This window comes from Phaseolus vulgaris, chromosome 2 (genome assembly GCF_000499845.2).
Source record: "Phaseolus vulgaris cultivar G19833 chromosome 2, P. vulgaris v2.0, whole genome shotgun sequence".
In the NCBI taxonomy this organism is placed as follows: domain Eukaryota; kingdom Viridiplantae; phylum Streptophyta; class Magnoliopsida; order Fabales; family Fabaceae; genus Phaseolus; species Phaseolus vulgaris.
In genome coordinates, this window is record NC_023758.2 from 6,625,883 (window position 1) to 6,649,384 (window position 23,502).

Sequence of the window (23,502 nt, forward strand, 5' to 3'; positions counted from 1 at the left end):
TCACAGATTCACAGCAATAACCGATTATGTCTTGTTATTTTTCAATTGTAGAAGTTTTTATGTTTATGACCAGACATAGCTCACTGTAAACGAAAGTTTCTCGCAGTATCACGAAGAATGTGTTTCAAGCTATTCAACAATAAACCTCTGGAAGCACTGTAATTTACAATAAACTGAATTAAGAACACATTTCAACTATCCTAGTTCGTAATAACAGGAAAGGGATCCATTTAGATCCACAATTATTTGGCAATGGCTAGTTTTAGAGTATATATATGCTGATGAAAATAGTAGCATGTATGAAACCCAACTATGGGGAAGTGTTTAAACGTTTCCTAATACCAATAGACAGTAGTAGTAAATGATTAAAAATGAGCAGAAGACACAGTCAACTCCTGAATCACATCCACCACGGTTGGTCTTTGGTCAGGAAACTCATGAGTACACTGTATTGCTAGCTTTGAAAGGGTGGCTGCTTCAGATTTAGAATACCTTCCCCTAAGATTTGCGTCAACAGAATCATCAAATCTGAAAGACTCAACTGCTGTCCGTATTGAACTACCTATTGTCGTCTTGCCAGATAGAACTTGAAGAATAATAACTCCAAATGCGTATATGTCACTCTTCTCAGTAAATCGTCCAGTAGTAATGTATTCGGGAGCCAAGTATCCCATTGCAGCACTTACTTTAAGAGCTGAGAAAACAACATCATCTGCAAGAAGCTTTGGTAGTCCAGCATCCATGATCAATGGATTAAACTGATGGTCTAGGAGAACATTTTCCACTGAAATATTCTGGTGAACTATTGTAGGTTTGCTTGCTTCATTGCTATGAAGATATCCAATGCCTGGTCATAAATAAATAGGAAATATCATAAAGAAAGCACAGTATGATGTTCTCCCATCAAAATCATTATTTCATCTTATAACTGTTGCTTTCATTTCAGTAATTTTTGGCAGAATTTATTGAAACGAAATACCGATTTTGATAAGATAACAAGACCAATAACACATGTGATGCGTATTTAAGTTTTGCTGAATAGGTAGGTAAATAGCAAGAACTAACCCTTTGCAATGCCGTTGATGATAGAAACTCTTTTGGACCACTCAAGCACATTGCCACTTCCATCTTCTAAGTCAAGATATTGAGACAGGTTACCCATGGTGGCAAAGTCATAGATAAGGAAACATTCACCTCTACTTCTGGAGCAACAGAAACCTCTCAGCCTAACAAGGTTTTCATGTCTCAGAGAGGTTAGTAGGTTCAACCCCTTTACAAATTCAGCTTCCTCGGTTTTACAGCATGTCACGCTGATGCTTCTAATAGCCACAAGAGAACCATCTCTGAGAACTCCTTTATAAACTGCTGAGAATTTGCTCTTACCAAGTAAACTGGCTTCCGATAGATACTGTGTTGCAGATTCAACCTCATCCACATTAAACCTGAATTGACTTAGATAATCATTCAATAATCCACCCGCATCAGCATTTTGGCCATTAGACAAATGATCCCACCCACTATAATACTCGATATTAACAAGGGCAGAAGGACTTTTTGTGTACAACTCTTTAGGCTTGTCAGGACTAAGTTTCCCTTGAGAAGAACTAGATGTATTGCTGATCCTTTGCTTTTGACGGCGGTATCTGAAGAATGTCAAAAATCCAGCACATATGAATGTAAGACTAACAGCTATAACACCTGCTGTGATGACAATTTGAGGAAACCTTGATTTTGAACAATGGGTATGGTCACAATGCAACTGAACATTTGCAGGCTCTGGGAGAGCCTTCGAAGAATTACGACTTTTGGGTTGATCTCGATCCAAGGTATCAATATGGTTAACGTTTAAATTCTGATCTTTGTTGCAAGCTTTCAAAGTAGAAAACTCAACCCCACATAAACCCGGATTGTTTGCACCTTGGAATCCTTCCCCAAGTCTCTTCAAGGCTTCATTTTCATTATCAAAACTTTAATCAGTACTCACAATACACTAAAAGATACAAAGAGAAATGCCAAATAATTTAACTTTGCTACAAGGAAAGGAGTATAGAGAGACATACCCGAAGGAACAATCCCTGATAGAGAATTGTTCTGAACGTCTAGAACTTCCAAATGTTCAATATGTGCTAGTGTCGCCGGAACAGTACCATTAAAGTTGTTGAAGCTCAAATTTAGCCTTCTTAACTTCTCTAACGTCCCCAAGCTAAGAGGAATTTGACCAGTTAACTTGTTATATTGCAAAGCAAGAGTACTAAGCTGCTTTAAGGAACCCATCTGTGTCGGTATATTCCCCACCAACTGGTTATCACCCAACTGCAGCACTAAAAATAAGAAAAAAAGGACACAACTATTAATTGGGTTCATTTCAAGAAACTTCCATAACCACTAGCACTAAAGCATCTTGTTCATCAAAATAAACTCAAGACTCGCAACAACTTATCTTGTAACATTAAACCTCTAAACTTGATATCAAAACACTTGTATATAGCTTACCTTGGAGACTAGCCATGTTGCCGAGCTCAGGAGGAATAGTTCCAGATAAACTATTGACGTCGAGATAGAGATCAACCAGATCAGTGAGATTTGAAATGTGTGGGGGTATCTCACCAGAAAGGTTGTTATAATGCAAGTATAAACCTGACAAGCATTTGAGTTCAGCCAGAGCTGGAGATAGCCAACCCGAAAGACCCTTTCCCTGCAAGGAGATGTTGGCCACTTTTTGGTTCTGGTTGCACGCAACCCCTTGGAAGAAGCCACTGCATGGGTCACCGTCACTGATCCAGGAGGCTAGGATCTTGCCATCTGGGTCTAGAGAGGACTTCAACTCCATCAGAGCACTAAGCTCTGCAGTTCCAGCAAGCATAGGAGGAATGAGAAATGAAATCAGAAGAAGCAGAGAAAGAAGGAGAGGAAGTTTCATATCTGGTTTTAGAGTGTGAACTTTAGAAGAAGAGAGAGCTCACACCCGTGTGAACTTTTATCTCTAGTTTGAATAATCTAAGTTTGTGTTTGGTTTTGAATAATGTAACATGTTGTTGGTCAACTTGTTTGAGCTTTGTTTGTGGACTTGTTAGTGTGAAACTTTGTTAGTTAGTGAGTGAAAGGAGGAGAAGGATTTTTGAGAGATGGTGCATAACTAATTGATTGATTTACTCACTTTTGATTAGTCGGTGACAATAGGAAGAAGCAGGGTTCACATTGCATAATCTAAGTACTCTTGAAAGAGAAGGTGGTTTTGGGGGGAAATAGCATCTTAATCATACATGCCACTTATTATCATCCCCACTCCTTCTTTCTCAAACATTTTTCTATCTTCCATTTAAAGTCTGAATAATTATGTGGGTATTCAGGACCCACCACCTTTGACTATATGGACAGTCCTTATTTCTTCTTCTTTTTACTTAAACGATTCAAATATATCTTAAAAATAATATATATTTACATTTGAAACTAAAAGCAATAGTAGGAAGTGATAATAATAAAAAATGGTTTGCGTTATTGATTTTATTCTCTTATTTTTTTTAAAATTCCTATTACAAAACAATAGTTAGCAGAAAAATATTACATGTTCTCTTGTTAATTTTATTTACTTATTCTTACTTTTTATTAAATAATATTCAATACTTTATTCAAATTGAGTCAGATCTAATTAAGATAGGGTAATTCTTATATTGAATCTAAAAAAAAAGAACTCAAATTAAATGAGTGAAAGTTTTATATTAATTTATAAGACTTTATTCATTTGTACAAATAATTTTTACATATATTTTATAAGAAATTTTCATTTTGTGGGTGCAATACTTTTTCAAATATATATATATGTGTGTATATATACATTTTCATATCTAAAGAGTTTCTTGGTCAAGGAAAGTAACCTACCCTTAACCAAACTTTTGGTATTATTAGAACTTTACAGCTAACAGTGATGGAAATATAAATGGAAAATTATCTTTAATTTTAGGGTGTACATCTATCTTTATTTTTTTTAATAAAATTTCATTCATATATTTTGTCATTTTTAAATAAATATAAATTCCCATCATGTTTTTATTAAATAACATTTGTTTAATTTATATTTTTAATACTATGACTTTCATTTTACTTATTTTATTTATAATTTAATTTAATTTTTATTTATAAGCTTTAATTTTTTATTTAAGTTATAGTCTCACATTTTCAAATAAAGTAAAGAAAGTAAATGTTGTTTTAATAAAAATATAAAAAAAATGTCACTCTCTGTTTAAATACTAAAACTGAAATAAATATAATTTTATTTAAAAAATACTAGAAAATGAAAGATTCTGAAGTGTCATTTATAATGTGTTTGTTTTATGGAGTGGCACTATTGTCGACGACGAATGTGTGGATGTCACCCCGTTAGCTTCAGGGGTTACATGTGGGTGAGGGGGCTGATGGAGTGAGAGTGGACGGGTTGGGAGGTCATATGAAGAATGAAGAGAAATGATAGAGTGACGAAAGAAAAGTCACGTCACACACTTGAAGTTACCATCCTAGCCTTCATTTTCTTCATTTAAAATTATCTAAATTAATTAACTTAAGTAACCAAATTAATTTAAATTAATAAAATTATACTTAAAATTAAAATTATATATAATTATTTCTTTGAATTTTTTATTATTTTTTCTTTTATTTATAAATGAAACTTTAAATTATTTAATTAACTAAAATATGCACAAAATTAATAATTATTTATCCATTTTTATATACAATGATAAATTTATAATCTTACCATTTACACTATTAAAAATAATTTAAAATACTCTTATAATCATCACATCACTCATATATTTTAATCAACTTTATTCACATATCCACTTTAATATGTCCCAATTTAAACAACCTCAACTTTCTTCACTTTTTTTTTAAATCTTTACACTTTCATTTCTCCATGTCCTCAACTTTCTATTTCCAAATCTAAACATGGTATTAGTCTTATATTCATGAACTAAGAACAATTAATAAAAAAATAATTAATTATTAATTTATACTAGTAGATGATAACAATAATAATTTCAAAGCAAACACTATGTAAAAAGAGAGTTGACAGATATTAGACTACTATCCAACTTTCAAATCTCAACTGCATTCCAACCTCTTATAAAATAATCTCTTTGACAAAGTTATGCAAAAGAAAAAAAAAACTGTTTCTGGCTCTAGGATTCTCCTTATAACACAAGATTAACAGACATAAAAAAATATTTATATGATAAAATAATTAATAATATTATTATGATTGAATTAGCCATTAATGTTGAAACATTTATATTTATAATTATATAGTAAAAGATAAAATAATTAGAATTATAAGAAATATAATAAGTTTCTATAAACTAATTTTATTTTTTATTTATTACAACGACTTTCAAGAGTTAAACACCCAATAAAAAAAAAGACCTGAAAATCTCACCCACACCCACACCGTCGTACAAAGAATATCCTACAAGCATAGCATGGTTGGACCAATTTGCTATTTTACCTTTGTCTTCTCAACAACAATGAAAAATACCAACATTCTAGTTCCCATGCTTTAGAATGTATTCATAGGTACCACAACCTAAAGGTAAAACATTGAATTGGTTGTCATGAAGTATAAATAAAATTTAGGTTAAACATATTATTTTTGTTCTTTGAATGACATCAATCTTAGTTTTTATTTTATAATAATTCCCTTTCTTTTAATCTCTGTCTTTTAAAATGTAACGTGTTTTTAATTCTTATCAAAGACTAAAATATATGTTTTTATTTTTTTACAAATAAAAACAAAATTGAATAATACTTCAACTTATATATTAACTTGTTTATAACAAATAGATTAGTGTTACATTGTATTGTTCCTAGATGACTTTTTTTCATGTTTTAGGTTATATTTAATTTGATATTATAATAAATTTTAATTATTATCCACACCCTGCACACAAACTTAAAAGGGTAAAAGGATAATCTTAGAATGGATTCAAGATATTTAATTTATTGTAACATTGAGCATTAATGCTTCACTTTATGAAATATTTTTGTCCCATCATTGTCATTAAGAATATGAAAATGATGTCTCCATGGAAGCATGGTGGAACCTCTCACAATCTTCCACCATTCTTTACTTGATTGAGAGAAAAAATAGCAAGCACTTTGCAAAATTCAAACTCATTCCTTTTCACACACATAACTCTCGGAACCATCTACACCAACCTTGTATTAAAAAAATCCTTGTATAAAGAAAACATAGTGTGGTAAAGTGACTTTTTATGCTAACAACAAATAATATCAGTCACAAATACTCATTTTTTTAAATTGGTATGTGTGTACAAATCTACATAAGAATATATTGTAGCTTTATATATTTAAAATAACATGAATTATTTTTAAATTATTGAAATAAAATAATAATAATTCAATGAAATAAATTAGAAATAAATATATTATAAAAAAATTGTAATGAAATTATTCTTTTTGTAACTATTTTGAAGACAAGATCCGTAATTTATTTTACTTAAGAATACCAGTTTAAGTATTTAATAATTTCAAATGTTTACTATCACTTAATAATTTAATTATAATATTTATACCTATATATAAAAATTTCATGTCTTTAGTGTACACAAATTTGTTTTTATTTTATTCTTATTAATATTTTATTTTTATTAATTTATTTTTGTTATTTTGTAATTTTAACAGTTAACAAAATATTTTTTTAATTTTAAAAATTTATTTTATTTATGGTGTTGTTAAATCTGCATTATTTGGAAAGAGTGAAAAAATGGTTACTTTGCGCTTTTAGACTATTTTTTTCAATGGTCATTATATAGTTATGAATTTTCTATTTTATCTTTATTAATATTTTATTTTATTAATTTATTTTAGTTATTTTATTATTTTGTAATTTCAGTAGTTCTTTACTTTTTAAAAAATTATTTTATTTATCCTCACCTAATTGTTGCTAGATGTGGAATACGAAGAGAGTAAAATAATTCGTAAGGTGCTGTTTTAGACTATTTTTTTCAATTGATATTATACTGTTTTGAATTTATGAAATTTGTTATTGGCTTTACGTTGACTGTTTTTAATCTGTTTGATTATAGCATAATGTTTTTTGTTACTTTTTAATTTTAATTTGATTCAAATTAATCACAAAACAGTTTAATTTTGAGTCTTGACCCGTTTGTTTTGGAAATTGATTTTTTATTTATTTTAAACTGATTTTTTTTCTTTGAATTTAGAATTAAAAATATTTATAAATTTATAATATATAACTACTATTGGCTATGTTTCTTTTACAATCAGTAGGTGCACTTAAATAACTTATGATATATTCATATTTATTAAAATGTACTTTAAATTTATATTGTTAATATAATTGTGTAGATAGTAACATTATTTATTCGAATTTTAATATAAAATATAAATATATATAAAAGATTTTTTTAGGATTTAAGGTTAAAAAATGCATATAAAAATGCGAGTGTCTTTCTTTCCGGTAGTATTAATAAAGAAAAAAAAACTTTTATAAATTACAAAAAGGAAAATGAATGAAATTGAGAAAATTTTGAGCACGCCTTTATTGATGATAGTTGTCTAATGGGTGCAGTTTGATAGGTTTGGTCTGTACATTTTTGTGGATTCATTAGCTACCCTCATCATCTTCCTCCACAACACATTATTAAGAATATAATCTGCATGTTTCTCATGCCAAGCAAACATAATTCAATTTCCTTATCATCATTTTTTTTTAACTTTACCATTTTATAAAAAACCAACAGCACTTGAGACAATTTATACTATTAAACAAACACGAAACACTGTTGTCTGTAAATCATTCTTTAATGGTCTTGATTCTATTCCAATTGTCAAGAAAATAAAAAGGTAAAAATAAAGTTGGTGTTGCTTTGAAAAACATCATAAGTTGCATAACAGAATGAATAAACAAACAAGGAGACATTAAAAGAAAATTCAATATTCTACTTGACGTTGTTTTTGTTAGGATCTACAGAAAGTAATACTTTTTATTTCAGTTTATCACTGGCCTACATGGGCTTACTTACATAGGCCCAATTAGAGCATAGTGCTTAAAAGCTACGTGGTAAAGGCTGAGCGAATTAAAAAAACGGAAAAAATATCATGGGAGCGATGTGACCCGTTTATTATTACTATTATTATTGTTATGAAACAGAAAAAACATTTTCTTTTCAATTTCAATTTGAGTCGTGTAGCCCTTGAAGTGTAGCTGAAAGGAGAAGAGAAGGAAGAGGAAGATGGGTAAGGATCTGAGCGATGAGCAAGTTTCTGCGATGAAGGAGGCTTTCTCTCTATTCGACACAGACGGCGACGGTCGGATCGCGCCGTCGGAGCTCGGGATCCTGATGCGGTCACTTGGAGGCAACCCGACGCAGGCCCAACTAAAGTCCATCGTCGCCGAAGAGAATCTCACGGCCCCATTCGACTTCCCCCAATTCCTTGATCTCATGGCCAAACACGTCAAACCCGAACCCTTTGATCGCCAACTGCGCGACGCCTTCAAGGTCCTTGACAAGGATTCCACCGGCTTCGTTTCCGTCTCGGAGCTCCGACACATCCTCACCAACATCGGCGAGAAGCTCGAGCCCTCCGAGTTCGACGAGTGGATCAGGGAAGTCGACGTCGGCTCCGATGGCAAGATCCGCTACGAGGATTTCATCGCCAGAATGGTCGCTAAGTAGTAGCACCCAATCCCGAATCTCTTTTAAGTGTTCTTCTCTCTTTTCTCCGTTGTTTCGGTGTACTGCTTCTCCGTTTACTCTGTCGTGTTTGCTTTTGAGTGTACCAGTCGATTAACCGTGTTGTGCTTGTAGCTAACCGAGGGTTGTTTTAGGAAACGGTGGCTACTCATTTTAATTTGCCCTATTTGGTTTGGGTTTATTTGTATTATGAGATCTGATTTTGAGTTAGTTTATATATGCATGCTGTATTTCAGACCAACTATTTCTATGTCGAATCCTTACTCCCATGTTGGATCAAACCTGGTTCCGATCTACCGAAGTGGAATGATGAATTAGACTGAGCGAATGTACAATCTTACCAAATAAACAAATCCTAGTTCGTGCATAATTCGTACACTGTGTAAATGTCTGCATGCCTGTTGCATTTTTGTCTTTCTTGAATTAGGTTTGAAGTTCGACAATGGTTTGTGAGGCATCACCTCTCCCCCCTTCTGCAGGAATTGGTGGTTTTAAATTGTATAAATAGATATTTAAATCCTCTGTTTTTGTAGTGATAAATTCACAATTATTTCTGAAATGTTGAGCTTCAAGTTAATAGCAATAGTGCTAAATATGATTGCAGTGTAGTATTGAATAACTGTCCAATCCATGACAGGATAAACTCCAATATGATGCTTTCGATCATTGATTGTTAAAAGTTGATGCTCAAGCCCATCTTTAGAACTTCCTAAACTTTTTGTTGATGACTCTTGTGAACAGAAAAAATGAAGATGAGCTGGGACTTGATTTAATTGATTTTTCTTCCTTGCATGCGTTTGTTCGTTTGTTTGTCTGTGAATTTCTCATTATGTCTTTTATCTATTACTGTGTGACCTTACATTTCTGCTGTTGCCATGTCATATTTTGTGTCTTGTTTCTTGTATATCTGCTTCACCCTGCAGTCACTTCACTTCTCTTTTGTGAGTATTGCGGGTTATTGATATGCAATAGCAATTTGTTCCAACCCTCACATGCTCTGTTGTGGTTACCTGTTGCAACTCGTAAGCCTTATAAAGATTTTAGGTTTCCGTTGTCTTTTGTTCATGACTGAACTTTATATGTTTTATTTGATTGTTTGCATTTGCTATGACTATATACCTTTTTTACTTAAGTGGTGAAGACTGTGAAAGTAGACTTCTATATGGTGTTTGATTTGAATACCAAGCTCTTATTTTGTTTGGAATACAGTATCCGAAGGGCTTGGTTAAGGCTCTAGAAAACCTAAATCGGTTTAAGCATTCCAAAGAATAATTAGGGTTTATATGGTTTAAGAAATGTTTTTGTTTTCAATAATATTTACAAAAGTAGCCTTTTGTACAGGAAATACTGAACGCAATAAAAATCTGTTTTCACCTTTAATGCGTCTCTTCCAAATCCTTGAAAACAAATATTGTGTTATGTCACATTTTTTTAAGTATTTACAAAAATCTGGAAATATAGTAATTTCTCAAATTAATCAGGCTGTGATTATTCTGCTTTCCTTGGGTCAAGTAACTCCATTTGGAATGACTTTGATAAGTGTAAGAATGGCAACATCTGCTATAAGCTCTGCTCTGGTGTGAAACTTCACTGTGTTGGTACTGCAACTAATGACTTGTATCAGCTCATGATTTTACCTAATTTTGACTGCGGTTTATAGTTTTCCTTTGAAGGAATATATTAAACTATTGAAAAGTTATTTAAAAGTATCTCGGTATTTCTGTTTGGTCAGCTGTAGTCATGTCCTAGGGCACAGATTATTTATTGATCGTCAGTTTTTGAATATTGTATAAACCATATCCACGAATAAAAAATAAATATATTCATTGCATTTGTGAATGAAATCCAACTTGTGAGGTTGAGAGATAGAGAGGCAGATAGCATATTAAAGATAAATGAAGTTAGAAAATATAAAAAAATAATAAAACAATTAATACTATACCAAGGCCCAAAATAAGTCCAAACCTATTATAATACATTTAGTAACTAATAAATAAGTCCAAACCTATTATAATACATTTAGTTTAAAGTAAAAATCCAATAAAATTAATAAAATTTTAATAATGAGCACTATGAATAGGTGATATGATTAACATGTGATTAAAGTGTTTTTTTATGAAATTAGAATTTAATCAAATTGATTATAACTTTATTATCGGAACACTTTACAGGTATATTCACTCAACCGAGCATGAGTTCAAGACCAATAATTGGATGTGAGCCCAAGTTCATCGAATCGAGAGAGTCCAAGTCCATCAAGACGAAAGATAGTCCAAGACAACCAATCTAGTAATCAGAAATCAAAAGTTGTCATCAAGAGACCGAAAGGCCATAATTATTTATTTCGAAGGCCCTGTCAGAACATTTTGACGTCCACCGTGGGGCTCGAGGTAATTTAACTGAAGATTGAAGAATGGTGAGTAGAAAGGGAGATCAAGTAGGAGGACCGAAAGACAACCCGAATGCTATGTCAATGGCCATGTTAATGAGATTGCAGGAGGAGTTTGAAACTCTAAAGAAAAACAATAAAAAAGAAATAAGTATGTTGATAGCTGAAAATGTGTATATGAAGCAAAAGTTGAATGAAGAAACAGTTTTAAATACAATCTCATTAGAAACTGTGGAACCGAGAAGACATATTCATCAGAGTACATATAATGAGGCGTGTTTTGAAGTAACACAAAGGAGGCAACTAGAAATATCAAGTACGTATTTGTGATAAGACATCCCTTTTCGGAAGCAAATATAGAGACTCCATTGCCAATTAACTGGAAAAATCCAACCATGGATAAGTATGATGGAAGCACGAATCCTGATGAGCACATAAATATTTACACAACACAAATAAGTTTGTATAAATATTTACACAACACAAATAAGTTTGTATACCTGGAATGATGTCATTCTTTGTTAGGTATTTCCAACAACTTTGAAGGGAGCAGCGCTAAGTTGGTTTACTCGTTTACCTCCATTATCTATTGACTGTTTTGATACATTTGTTGGGAAGGTTAAAGCGTAATTTGCTACAAGTCGACCACATCATTTGACTTAAATTGCTTTAGTTAATATAAGGCGTCAGGTTGTTTATGGAACGTTTCGGAAAAGTTGCATGGAGTTAGCCCAAGTCCACCAAATTGAGAGAGTCGAAACTCATCTAGACAAAAGATAGTTCAAGACAACCAATCTAGTAATAAAAAATCGAAAGCTATCATTAAAAACCTGAAAAGTCGTAAGGAGGAGAAGATGTAAGTTTGGATTTGGATTAGGTGTGAATTTAGAGGGATTTATAGGAAAGTGTAAAAAAAAGTTAGGTTGTTTTGAATTAAGATATCTAAATTGAATTTATATGGATAGTTTATTGAAGTTTGGTAGTGACGATGGTTGTGATTGGATTTTTAATTTTTAAAAATATTAAAATCATAAGTTTATAAATTTATTCTTATCTTTAAAAATAATTAAAATATAAAATATAAAATATTTTTATGTAAATTTTAGTGAATAATAGAGAATATTTATTTTCAGAAATTATTTAATCTTTCATTTTATGTCATGTGAAATTAATAATGAAATTTATATATTCACAACGTATTTCTTTATAAAATATTAAAAGTATATCTTTTTTTCTTGAATACAAATAAGAATTTATGAATTTAATGAAATTATTTTCAACAAAGTTATAGCAACTAAACTTAGTTAACAATGTTATAAGTTATCCACGCAAAGTTTAATCTTCACAATATTTTTAAAGCTACTATTTAAATTAAAACCATCAACATCAAAATACACACATGCGATTTTGAAATAGTTGTAAAGAATTATTAATTGCTTTTCAATGCAAATTTAAATAGTAGTAAACAACTATTAATTGTTTTTACAATGCATTAATTATTAAAAGAATTACAATGTATAATAATTTTGTAAACCTATCCGTTAATAGTGAAAAGAATTACAATACTTATTCATAGAAATCAAATTATTAAAATGGTTTCGAAATTTAAATTATATTTTTCTTAATACGACTATCATCAAGCAGTAACTAATAATAATTTTTCACTATGACTTCAAGCAAGGGTAATATTGTCCAATAATGTAATCTTATGTTTTTGCTGATTGGAAGGAAATCATTTTGGCCCCATTCAGCATTTCTCCGCCCTTCCCTTCATCCGCTCACATATTTGTATCCAAATAGCAGTAATCCATCCACTGCTACAGTATATCAACGGATCAAACACAGGCTTAAGCAAAAACTTCTTTAATCACTCCTCACGGGTACCTATTCAATTAATAACTAATGGGGTATTGGTAATCCATGCAATACGCCAATTGTACATAAATGCTTAATATTGGTGGTGCGAGGCATTTAGTCGATGCATCTGTCAGGTAGTTGGTCGAACATGGGAGGAGGTATCTATACCGGTCGGTACCGGACGATCGAAAAGTTTACGTTAAATGACTTAATTAAATAAAGAACGTGGTTACACGTGGAATGAACAGTTATAACTTATGTTGAATAAGTCAAGCACGTTCTCTGGAACACTCCTTGGATTTCAGGAAACCACCAAGCACGACCCAGAAACCACTAAGCATGTCTCTAGCCATCAGTTGCTTGACCCACATGACCAAAGCCCAAGTCAACCTACTAAAGGGACTTCTGAAAGGGGGAAAATGTACGTTTTTCATAAGATTAGAGAATTCTCATTGAGCACCATCGCTGACTTGAGCGTCGGAGTGCAATTGCAGGTACCCCCACGGCCGACCGAGGCACGCGAAGAGAGAAGGAAACTTGAAGCATAAGACAGCTAAGAGCGAAGTAAGTATTGTGTATCGACGTGGATCAACATTGCTCAACCCCCAATATCCATACAGGTACAATTGGCGCCCACCATGGGGCCAGGTAATCACTGTTCCCAAGCCTAAGGATTCCAACGAGTGAAGATGGTTTCAACGGCAAACAATACCAACAATGATACTGCAGCGGAAGAACATAGGATGATGCTTCAAACTCTCCAAGCCCAGATACAGGAGTTGCTCTAGAAGGGAGTCACTGATCAGTTACGTCAGGAGGAGAAGAAGAAGAGACAAGAAGATGAACGCCAACGACATGCGGAGGAAATGGCTCAGTTAAAAGAGCAGAATAAAAGATTAATGGAGAGACTCGAACAATCTGAGCGTGAAGGACATTCCCGTGCACCTACTCCACCACCACATCAATCTGGGACAAGGGTAGTAGCCCAGACAGTAGCCCAAACAATGCCTCACACCTTGTTCGTTCAGCAGACCCACCAAAGTGTTAGGCAGATAATCCCGAACAAGGTAGTTGATGTGAATGCAATAGCAAGAATACATGATTCTTTGACATTCTTAGGAACAACTTGAGTTGGTCATGAATTGGCACTTTAATTAGAATTGGATCAAGGTTCTACTTCAAGAACTCACCAAGACTTTGCACCGAACCAAAGCTCACATGGAAGTCCATGTATTGTCAAATTGAATCACAATCACAAGAATTGAAGAAATAACAATTGAACTCAGCCAAAGAAAGGAAACTACCGAACAGAAATTGAAAATACAACAAGGCACCGAAATAGAAATGAAGAACAAGTAAACTAGAACATGAACATGAAGAAGAAACAAAGCTTGAGAATAGAAAACTTATGGAGATGGAAGAATAGGTGAGTGATCACGCCACTTAGAGTGTGGGTACTCCAAGATTAGTGTGTTGCCGCCACTTGAGGTTCACCATAGACACCCAAGATAAGACTTGATGAAGGCACCAAAGCTCTTCCAATTTCTCTCTCAAATTGAGTAGAGTTTTCTTACTTCAATTTCCAAATCTGATTTGTACAAGCCAAGCACCTCTATTTATAGCCTATAAGGTGCTGAAATGCAAAGCTAATCAAATGCAAATGTGCCCTTAAATGACATGTAACTTCGGCGCCAACTAGTGCATGAAGGAAGTGTGACTTTCCTTCCTAGTTTGGCACCTCCTAACTCATATCTACACTCCCCCTAGCATCCCTTACTAAGTTCACACCCCCCTAAGCTTCTAATATTTCTAAACTACAACTAAGGATGCTTTTACAAAAGAGGTTTCTTATGTTTCCCTCTTAAGCACCATCTACCAAAGATATTACAAATAAAGAAAACAATTGTCCATTATTTCCTAAGGCCTTGAACATGCTTCTTGTAAGCCTTTGAGGAGGATGAATGACGTCTTGCACATCTACCTCTTGATCCTTTTCCTCTTCTTGTCCTTGTTGATTGGCTTCTATTTGTCCTTGGCCTTGATCTCCATCAGTAGTAAACCCAAGGGGCCACTCGTTCACTGATGATATAATAGCCACTCCTCTTCCCAACAAATGGAGGGGTCTAACCATGAATCTCTACGATGGTTCCACAGATCCGGACGAACACCTGAACATCTTCAGGACACAGATGACCCTCTACACGATTGATCGGACGGTGTGGTGCAAGGTCTTCCCTACATCGCTAAGGGAAGGCCCCCTCGGATGGTTTTCTGACCTTCCCCCGAATTCCATTACCAGCTTTGATGCTTTGGAACTAAAATTTACTACGCAATATGCTACAAGTAGACCTCATCGGACATCCTCCATGTCCCTTCTTAACGTAAAACAAGAAATAGGAGAATCCCTAAGAGCTTTCATGGACAGATTTAGCAAAGTCTGTATGGGCATACGCAATCTGAATCCAGATATAGCTATGCACCACCTGGTCTCGACCATGCTACCCAGAAGATTCACGGAAATCTTTATCAAACGGCCACCTTATAGCATGGATGAATTAAAAACAAGAGCGACAAAATTCATGCAAATCGAGGAGCACGTCGACTACCATCGGAAAAACATGTAGAGAGTACGGACAAAAACAAGGGAATTCGTCCCCCCACAGTACCAACCGACCGAGATAGATATCGTCCTAATCAAGGTCCTCGTTTCCATACTTATACCCCGTTGGTTGTACCAAGAGGTAAAGTTTTGGATGAAGCACTGTAGACTGACCTTATCCCGGCACTGAAACAGTCACATACTCCTCCCAATGTTGATACAGGTAAACATTGTCAATACCACCGCAACTACGGTCATACGACCGAGGGTTGCCAAGCATTAAAAGACAAGATAGAGGAACTTGTCCACGTCGGTCACCTTCGCAAATTTGTGAAAACAACCATAACTGCGACCAGATCGCCCCAGCGCGACCCTGATTCCCGAGAACGTTCAGGACGAAGAAACGATCGAGTTCGCAATGATCATCGTCGCTCAAACAGAAGAAAACGAAGTGAAAGTCCAGTCAGACGGACGAGGCCTAAAAGCGAAAGTCCTGAGCGCAGAAGTCGGACCAAACAGAAAGTTCGAGCAGTTATCAATACAATCGTCGGGCCAGTGTCACTCGGCACACCTCCTCAAGAAGTTAATTACATTGCAGGTGGTTTTGCAGGTGGAGGATGTTCCAATTCTGTGAGGAATAAGCATTTAAGGGCGATCCAATCCGTCCATTCGACCTCCTCACATCGCCGACCGCACATACCGCCAATAACATTCACCGACGATGACTTCACAGCAATTGATCCTGCTCAGGACGACCCAATGGTCATAACCGTTAAGATAGACAAATTTGCAATCGCAAAGGTCCTGGTGGACCAGGGTAGCTCGGTCGACATCCTTTACTAGGAGACATTCAAGAAGATGCAGATCTCGGAGACAAAGATACAACCTTACAATGAACAGATAGTTGGGTTTTCAGGAGAAAGGGTAGATACGAGAGGATTTATTGATTTATACACTACGTTTGGCGATGACTACCTCAACAAGACTATTAACATACGATACCTGCTTGTCAATGCCAACACATCGTATAATATCTTGCTCGGTCGTCCATCCATCAACAGGTTGAAAGCCATTGTTTCAACCCCACATCTAATCATGAAATTCCCTTATGTTAATGGAGATATAGCCATAGTACACGTGGATCAAAAGATAGCGAGGGAATGTTATGTAGCTAGCTTAAAAGTAGAACCAACCCGAAGGCTGTATACCACGTCGACCGACCGATCTCCAGAGCGGAGAGGTCGGTCGCCAGAGAGACGTTCTAGAGGACGAGGATCTAGAAGGCATTTAGTTGCTCTGGTCGATCTAGACCCTCGGCTGGATGACCCACGGATGGAAGTAGGGGAAGATCTTCAACCCGTATTCCTCCGTGACAAAGATCGCAAAACAAACATGAGAACGTCCCTCAAGCCGAATGATCGAGAAGCAATTGGTAAGGATTTAACAAAGAATGCTGACCTTTTTGCTTGGACTGCCGCAGATATGCCAGGGGTAAAATCGGATGTTATCACTCACCGACTATCTGTCTATAAAGAAGCCAGGCTGATCGCCCAAAAGAAAAGAAAATTAGGTGAAGAACGGCGCAAGGCCGCACGAGAGGAAACAGACAAACTGGTACAAACCGGTTTTATTCAAAAAGCCCATACACAACATGGTTGGCCAATGTTGTCATGGTAAAAAAGGTGAATGGTAAATGGAGAATGTGTGTAGATTACACGGACCTTAATAAGGCATGCCCAAAGGACTCGTATCCCCTACCTACAATCGACCGACTGGTCGACGGTGCGGCCAGCCATCAAATTTTAAGTTTCCTTGACGCTTACTCAAGGTACAACCAAATACAGATGTATCACCGTGACCGGGAGAGGACTGCGTTCAGAACAAACTCCGACAATTTCTTCTACGAGGTCATGCCGTTCGGCCTCAAGAATGCCGGAGCCACATATCAACGACTCATGGATCACGTTTTTCACGACATGATCGGTCGAAACGTGGCGGCATACGTTGACGATATTGTCGTTAAGTCTGATTCGTGCGAACAACACATTTCTGACTTGAAAGAAGTTTTCCAGGCCTTGCGTAAATATCGCATGCGTTTAAATCCGGAAAAGTGGGCGCTCGGCGTAGAAGGTGGGAAATTCCTAGGCTTCATGCTCACCCATCGAGGCATAAAAGCTAATCCAGAAAAGTGCAAAGCAATTACAGAAATGAGAAGTCCCAACGGACTTAAAGAGATCCAACGGCTAGTAGGTCGTCTCACTTCATTGTCTCGGTTCGTACCTAAACTTGTCGAACGAACGAGACCTATTATAAAACTCCTGAAGAAAACAACTAAGTTTGAGTGGACAGATGAATGCGAACAAAATTTTCTTCAGCTTAAGACGTTTCTGGCATCGCTACCGGTCATCCAGAAACCCAACACACGTGAGCCTATCATAGTGTACCTATCCGTTTCCAACGAAGCGGTAAGTTCTGTTTTGGTACAGGAGATCGAAACGGAAGAACGACCGGTATACTTCGTTAGCCGAGTTTTACACGGCGCGGAGGTCCGGTATCAAATGGTAGAAAAGGTTGCATTATCCTTGGTCATCACCGCACGACGAATGCGGATGTATTTCTAGAATCACCGGGTCATAGTTAAAACTAACTATCCCATCATGAAGATCCTCACGAAACCTAACCTAGCCGGACGAATGATAGGTTGGGCAGTCGAATTGTCAGAATTCCATATCGAATACCAACCTAGGGGAGCCATTAAGTCCCAAGCCCTTGTTGATTTCACAGTAGAGCTCACTCCTTATCCGACCGAAGAGAAGACGTCCCGATGGACATTATACGTGGACGGATCTTCAAACAGTCGTTCGTGCGGAGCGGGAGTTGTACTCGAAGGACCGGGAGAAATCGTTATCGAGCAAGCCTTGAAGTTTGAATTTAAAGCTTCGAATAATCAGGCCGAGTATGAAGCAATAATTGCAGGTTTACACCTGACAATCGAGTTAGAGATAACTAATCTAACTTGTAAAAGCGACTCCCGCTTAGTCGTCGAACAACTCACAGAGGAATATGAGGTGAGAGAGACATTGCTTCAGCAATATTTCCATTTTGTGAAAAATCTTTTAAGCAGGTTCAAAGAAATCTCCTTCCAACACGTACGGAGAGAAAATAACACTCGGGTGGACACTCTGTCAAGGCTGGCTATTGTCAAACAGAAAGGAGTCCATCGGTCGGTCATACACGTGACCCTTGCTAAACCAAGTGTTAGCGCCGAAGAATGCATGGCGACCGACACTCAACCTAACTGGATGACGCCTATCAGGCAATACTTGACAAAAGGAGTATGTGACCCACACTTGGAAAAAACGATGAAACAGCAGGCCGCCTGGTACATACTCATTGATCAGGATCTCTATCGGAGAGGATATTCCCGCCCTCTCCTAAAATGTCTCAACCTAGAGCAAGTCACTTATGTGATGAACGAACTACACGAAGGGATATGTGGAACGCATTCTGGAGCGCGAACAATGGCCGCCAAAATACTACGAGTCGGGTACTACTGGCCAATCGTGCAAGGAGATTGCACCGAATACGTCCAAAAATGTATAAAATGTCAGGAGTTCGGCACCCTGCCACACCAAAAACCAGAAAATCTACATTACTTCCTATCTCCCTGGCCATTCGTGAAGTGGGGGATGGATATTATCGGACCCTTTACACCCGGGAAAGGACAATGCAAATTCCTGCTGGTCGGCGTCGATTACTTTACCAAGTGGATCGAGGCCGAACCGTTGACGGCTATCATCGCCCGTAACGTTCAGAACTTCGTCTGGAAAAATATTGTTTGCAGGTTCGGTCTACCTCAAGTTATCATCACTGATAACGGTCGATAGTTCACCGACCGAGGACTAGCTGAGTTCTACGAGAAGCTCCACATCAAGCATGTTACGAGTTCGGTCGAACACCCGCAAACCAACGGTCAAGCCGAAGCCGCCAATAAGGTCATCCTCAACGAGCTGAAGAAACTACTTGATCCAGCCAAGGAAAATTGGACAGAAGAACTACTAGAAGTTTTGTGGGCCTATCGCTGCACTCCTCAGTCAACTACTCAGGAGACACCCTACAGTCTGATGTACGACACCGAGGCCATGATTCCGGTTGAAATCGGTGAACCCTCATTACGCCGACAAACGCTGGACTTGGATCTAAACAAAGAAAAGCTTGCTAATCGGCCTCGACCTCATTAATGAATTAAGAGACAAGTGCAAGATAAGAGAAAAAGCATGCAAGATACGGGCGGCAAGAAGATACAACTCGAAGGTGAAGCCGCGGAGTTATCAAAAGGGAGACTTGATTTGGCGCATGCGCAACGACGCTCGGAAGGATGACGGAAAGTTTTCAAGCAATAGGGAAGGACCGTTCCGCATTGCCGACACAGCTACGGGCAGAGCATATTACTTCGAATATTTATCAGGAAAATTTGTACCGAGAACGTGGAATGCCACACATCTCAAATTCTATTACAGTTGATAAATAAATTTAGTGTACTATTTTCTCACTCGGTCATTTTATCCCTAAGGAGGGTTTTCGACCGAGAAGGTTTTAACAAGGCACTTTAAAAAACTCATTCTCATGGAGTCATTACCAATTTTGGTCATAAATTAATAGTATTAACTATTAAATTAACCGAGCGGTCGGTTCGAATTATAGCTTAAACGTTATCAGAATTACCAATTTGGCCAAAAATTAATAATTTCATTATTAATTGAAATAACCGAGCGGTTGGTCCAAATTATAGCTTAAACGTTATCAGAATTACCAATTTGGCCAGAAATTAATAATTTCATTACTAATTGAAATAACCGAGAGGTAGGTCCGAATTATAGCTTAAACGTTATCAGAATTACCAATTTGGCCAGAAATTAATAATTTCATTATTAATTGAAATAACTGAGCGGTCGGTCCAAATTATAACTTAAACGTTATCAGAATAACTAATTTGGCCAGAAATTAATAATTTCATTATTAATTGAAATAACCGAGCGTTCGGTCAGAATTATAAATGTTGTTTACCAAGTTTTTGGTCAGAATTAATATCAATCATTAATTAACCGGTCGTTCGATCAGAACTATAACTTTAATGTTATTCGAACAATAACTTAAATGTTGTTTACCAAGTTTTTGGTCAGGAATTAATATCAATTATTAATTAACCGGTCATTCGGTCAGAACTATAACTTCAACGTTATCCGAATAATAACTTAAACGTTATTTACCAAGTTTTGGTCAGGAATTAGTATCAATTATTAATTACTGATATTAATTATTAGTTCGGTTAACCCTTCGTTCGGTCAGAATCAGCGCATGTTGATCGAATTACAATACGATTATTGGTACAATTCACACAGTTCGATCAGTCGGCGAGAATATTTAGCGGAAACGCATACTAGTATTGACAATGAAAAGTAAAAGGCAATTGTTCAAGGCAATTAAAACATAAAGCGATAAAATTGTTCCAAGCCCACACCCCGGGTTCAGGTAAATTTAGAGTTAAACAACATCTATAGTCTCGTCCGGTGGCATAGAATCTTCTAGTTGTATGGTATCGTCCGCTTGTGGTGTCTCCACGGTCGGATCCTCCATGAGTTGGTCAATATCTTTGGCCTCCTCACCTCCAAGCGGCACCAATCGGCCATCAACCACATCCATATTGGAGTCATATCGTTCGTCATCCGCCGACACACCATGATAGAAGGCTACCTGTCGAGCGCCCTGGTTGAACGACTCCTCATTAATACTCAGCATAAAGCCCTGGAGTTGTTCAACTTGGGAGCTAAGGGACCCCTTATCGGCAAGCAGCTCTTCTTTTGCTTTCAAGGCATCGTCTCGTTCGGCCATCACGTTGTTCAGTGTGGCCTTCAAAGCCTCTTGCTCTTCCTTAGCCAACTTGGACTCCTTTTGAGCATCTTCAACGGCCTTCAGAGCCTCCTTCAAGGAGACGGCCGAGTTACTCAATTGCCTCTTTAATTTTGGAATAGACACTGTTTTGGTTCTCTTCAGCTCGTCACCAAGTGCCCTACTTACCACGGCCGCCCGATATTGCAACTCCACCATCTCCTCTATCAGATCCAGACAGGGGACGACCGACAAAACACCCTCATCTTCAGGGCGTAGGTCAAATTGCATGGTGGGAGCCACCCTTACGGATAGCCCCAACATACTTACCGGGCTCCCGGATGACCTGGCCGTCTCGAAACGGGGTGCCTTAGCGGGACGCCCCCTCTTTTTTCCTTGAGCTGGAGAAGCAACGGGCTCGACCGGCACGATTTCTCGCTTAGTCGGCCGAGGTGCAACCCCAGCAACGACCGAGATCTTTCGGCTTTTGGCTTGCCTCTTGAGGCTGTGCATATATTTCTTCAAACTAGGATCCATCTTCAGAACAATATTTGCAAAACAAAACATAAATACAGTTAAGAAACATCGAGTTATTAATAAAACGACCGAAGGGAAGAGGTGCTCACCATTCAGATCCGCCCATTACTTGGACGACCTATAAAGAGCTACCAATTCCCGAGTAAGAAGTCTACACGAAGATTGGTTTACAGTCATCAAAATCTCCTTATCAAAAGGGGATAAGGATTCCCAAAAATGGTTATCGAGGGAGGTGGGCTTCTCGGTCCAGTGGAATGGAAACTTGGTAGTTCCATCGACGTTGTAAAATAAATCTCAGCCATCCGGCTCGACAAAGACTTTGAAATAATAATCTTTAAAATTTTTATAAGAAGTGGTGAATGCGGCAAAACGCACATTTCCCGAACGGCTGGATAGGAATAACCATCCTACAGGAGTACTAGGATGAGTATTGTAGTAATATAAAAAAGACTCAGGGGTAGGCGTAAGGCCAAAAATCTGACAGATGATTCGAAAGGCTTGTAAAATTGCCCACGAATTTGGATGTAATTGGGTCGGCGCAACGTTGAGAATCCGAAGGACACTCATGGTGAAGTCGTCAAAAGGAAAGGATATATGAAAATGAGAAAAGAAAGTGCTATAAACAAAAAATAAATCATGAGGAGCATTTTCCCGACCGTGGCATACACGGTCGGTCACGCCGCATATATCTACAGCCAATGCCTCGGTCGGGCAGTCTAGCGCTAGAAAATCTTTATGACTTGAAAGAAATTCATCTAAGTCATCAGAAGACTTAATTTTGCTAGGTATTAGGAGGACGGACGGATCGACCCAATCATAACTTGGGCCATCCGACGACTAACTCGCACTGCCAGATGCAGTACGAGTCAAAGATGAATCTATGTTATTAGAAGACTCAACAAAGGAAGGCATCACTAACCTCAATGATGGACTAAGCGACGAAGTTGACAACTGTGATGGACTCGGCACTCAGAGCAGAAAGCACAAGATTCATAAAGCAAACGCAAAAACCTTAACACTCACAAATGAAGCGCTATTTATAGGCTGAGAAGTGAGAGAAGAAAATCCCGCGATCGTCCAACACCGTTAGATCAAACTCAATCCAACGGTTAAGCGCACTCGGCATACGAAACGACGCAAAATCCTCACCGTTAAACCCATAAAGATGGGACAGCGCCCCCAAACGGCAGCTCTGCCATACGTCACATCTCTGCCACGCATTTAATGGTGCCAGCTATCAAGCACTACCTCGAAAGTCCCATGCGTCTTATACGACTCTTTGGCCATCCATATCCTCGAGCCTGGGGGGCAAGTGTACCGGTCGATACCAGACGAACGAAAGGTTTACGTTAAATGACTTAATTAAATAAAGAACGTGGTTACACGTGGAACGAGCAATTATAACTTCCGCTGAATAAGTCAAGCACGTTCTCTGGAACACTCCCTGGATTTCAGGAAACCACCAAGCACGACCCAGAGACCACTAAGCATGTCTCTAGCCA

The 23,502-nt window shown here is 37.0% G+C and overlaps 4 protein-coding genes across 4 annotated transcripts; 3 read left to right on the forward strand and 1 right to left on the reverse strand.

Annotated features, from left to right (window-relative positions):
* Window positions 1–130: 130 nt before the first annotated feature.
* On the reverse strand, window positions 131–3,292 carry LOC137810512 (LRR receptor kinase SERK2-like). Its single transcript, XM_068611842.1, has 4 exons — window positions 2,494–3,292; window positions 2,061–2,321; window positions 1,066–1,947; window positions 131–847 (listed from the first exon to the last, which is right to left on the reverse strand). Exons 1-4 carry the CDS (start codon window positions 2,918–2,920, stop codon window positions 366–368), a joined length of 2,052 nt encoding a protein of 683 aa, XP_068467943.1. The 5' UTR covers window positions 2,921–3,292; the 3' UTR covers window positions 131–365.
* Window positions 3,293–8,144: 4,852 nt separating this feature from the next.
* LOC137810517 (probable calcium-binding protein CML13) lies at window positions 8,145–8,970 on the forward strand. Its single transcript, XM_068611846.1, has one exon. It carries the CDS (start codon window positions 8,268–8,270, stop codon window positions 8,709–8,711), a length of 444 nt encoding a protein of 147 aa, XP_068467947.1. The 5' UTR covers window positions 8,145–8,267; the 3' UTR covers window positions 8,712–8,970.
* Window positions 8,971–15,104: 6,134 nt separating this feature from the next.
* LOC137809929 (uncharacterized) lies at window positions 15,105–15,599 on the forward strand. Its single transcript, XM_068610989.1, has one exon. The coding sequence runs from the start codon at window positions 15,105–15,107 to the stop codon at window positions 15,597–15,599; it is 495 nt and encodes a 164-aa protein (XP_068467090.1).
* An 833-nt stretch (window positions 15,600–16,432) lies between these two features.
* On the forward strand, window positions 16,433–17,251 carry LOC137809930 (uncharacterized). Its single transcript, XM_068610990.1, has one exon. The coding sequence runs from the start codon at window positions 16,433–16,435 to the stop codon at window positions 17,249–17,251; it is 819 nt and encodes a 272-aa protein (XP_068467091.1).
* Window positions 17,252–23,502: the final 6,251 nt, after the last annotated feature.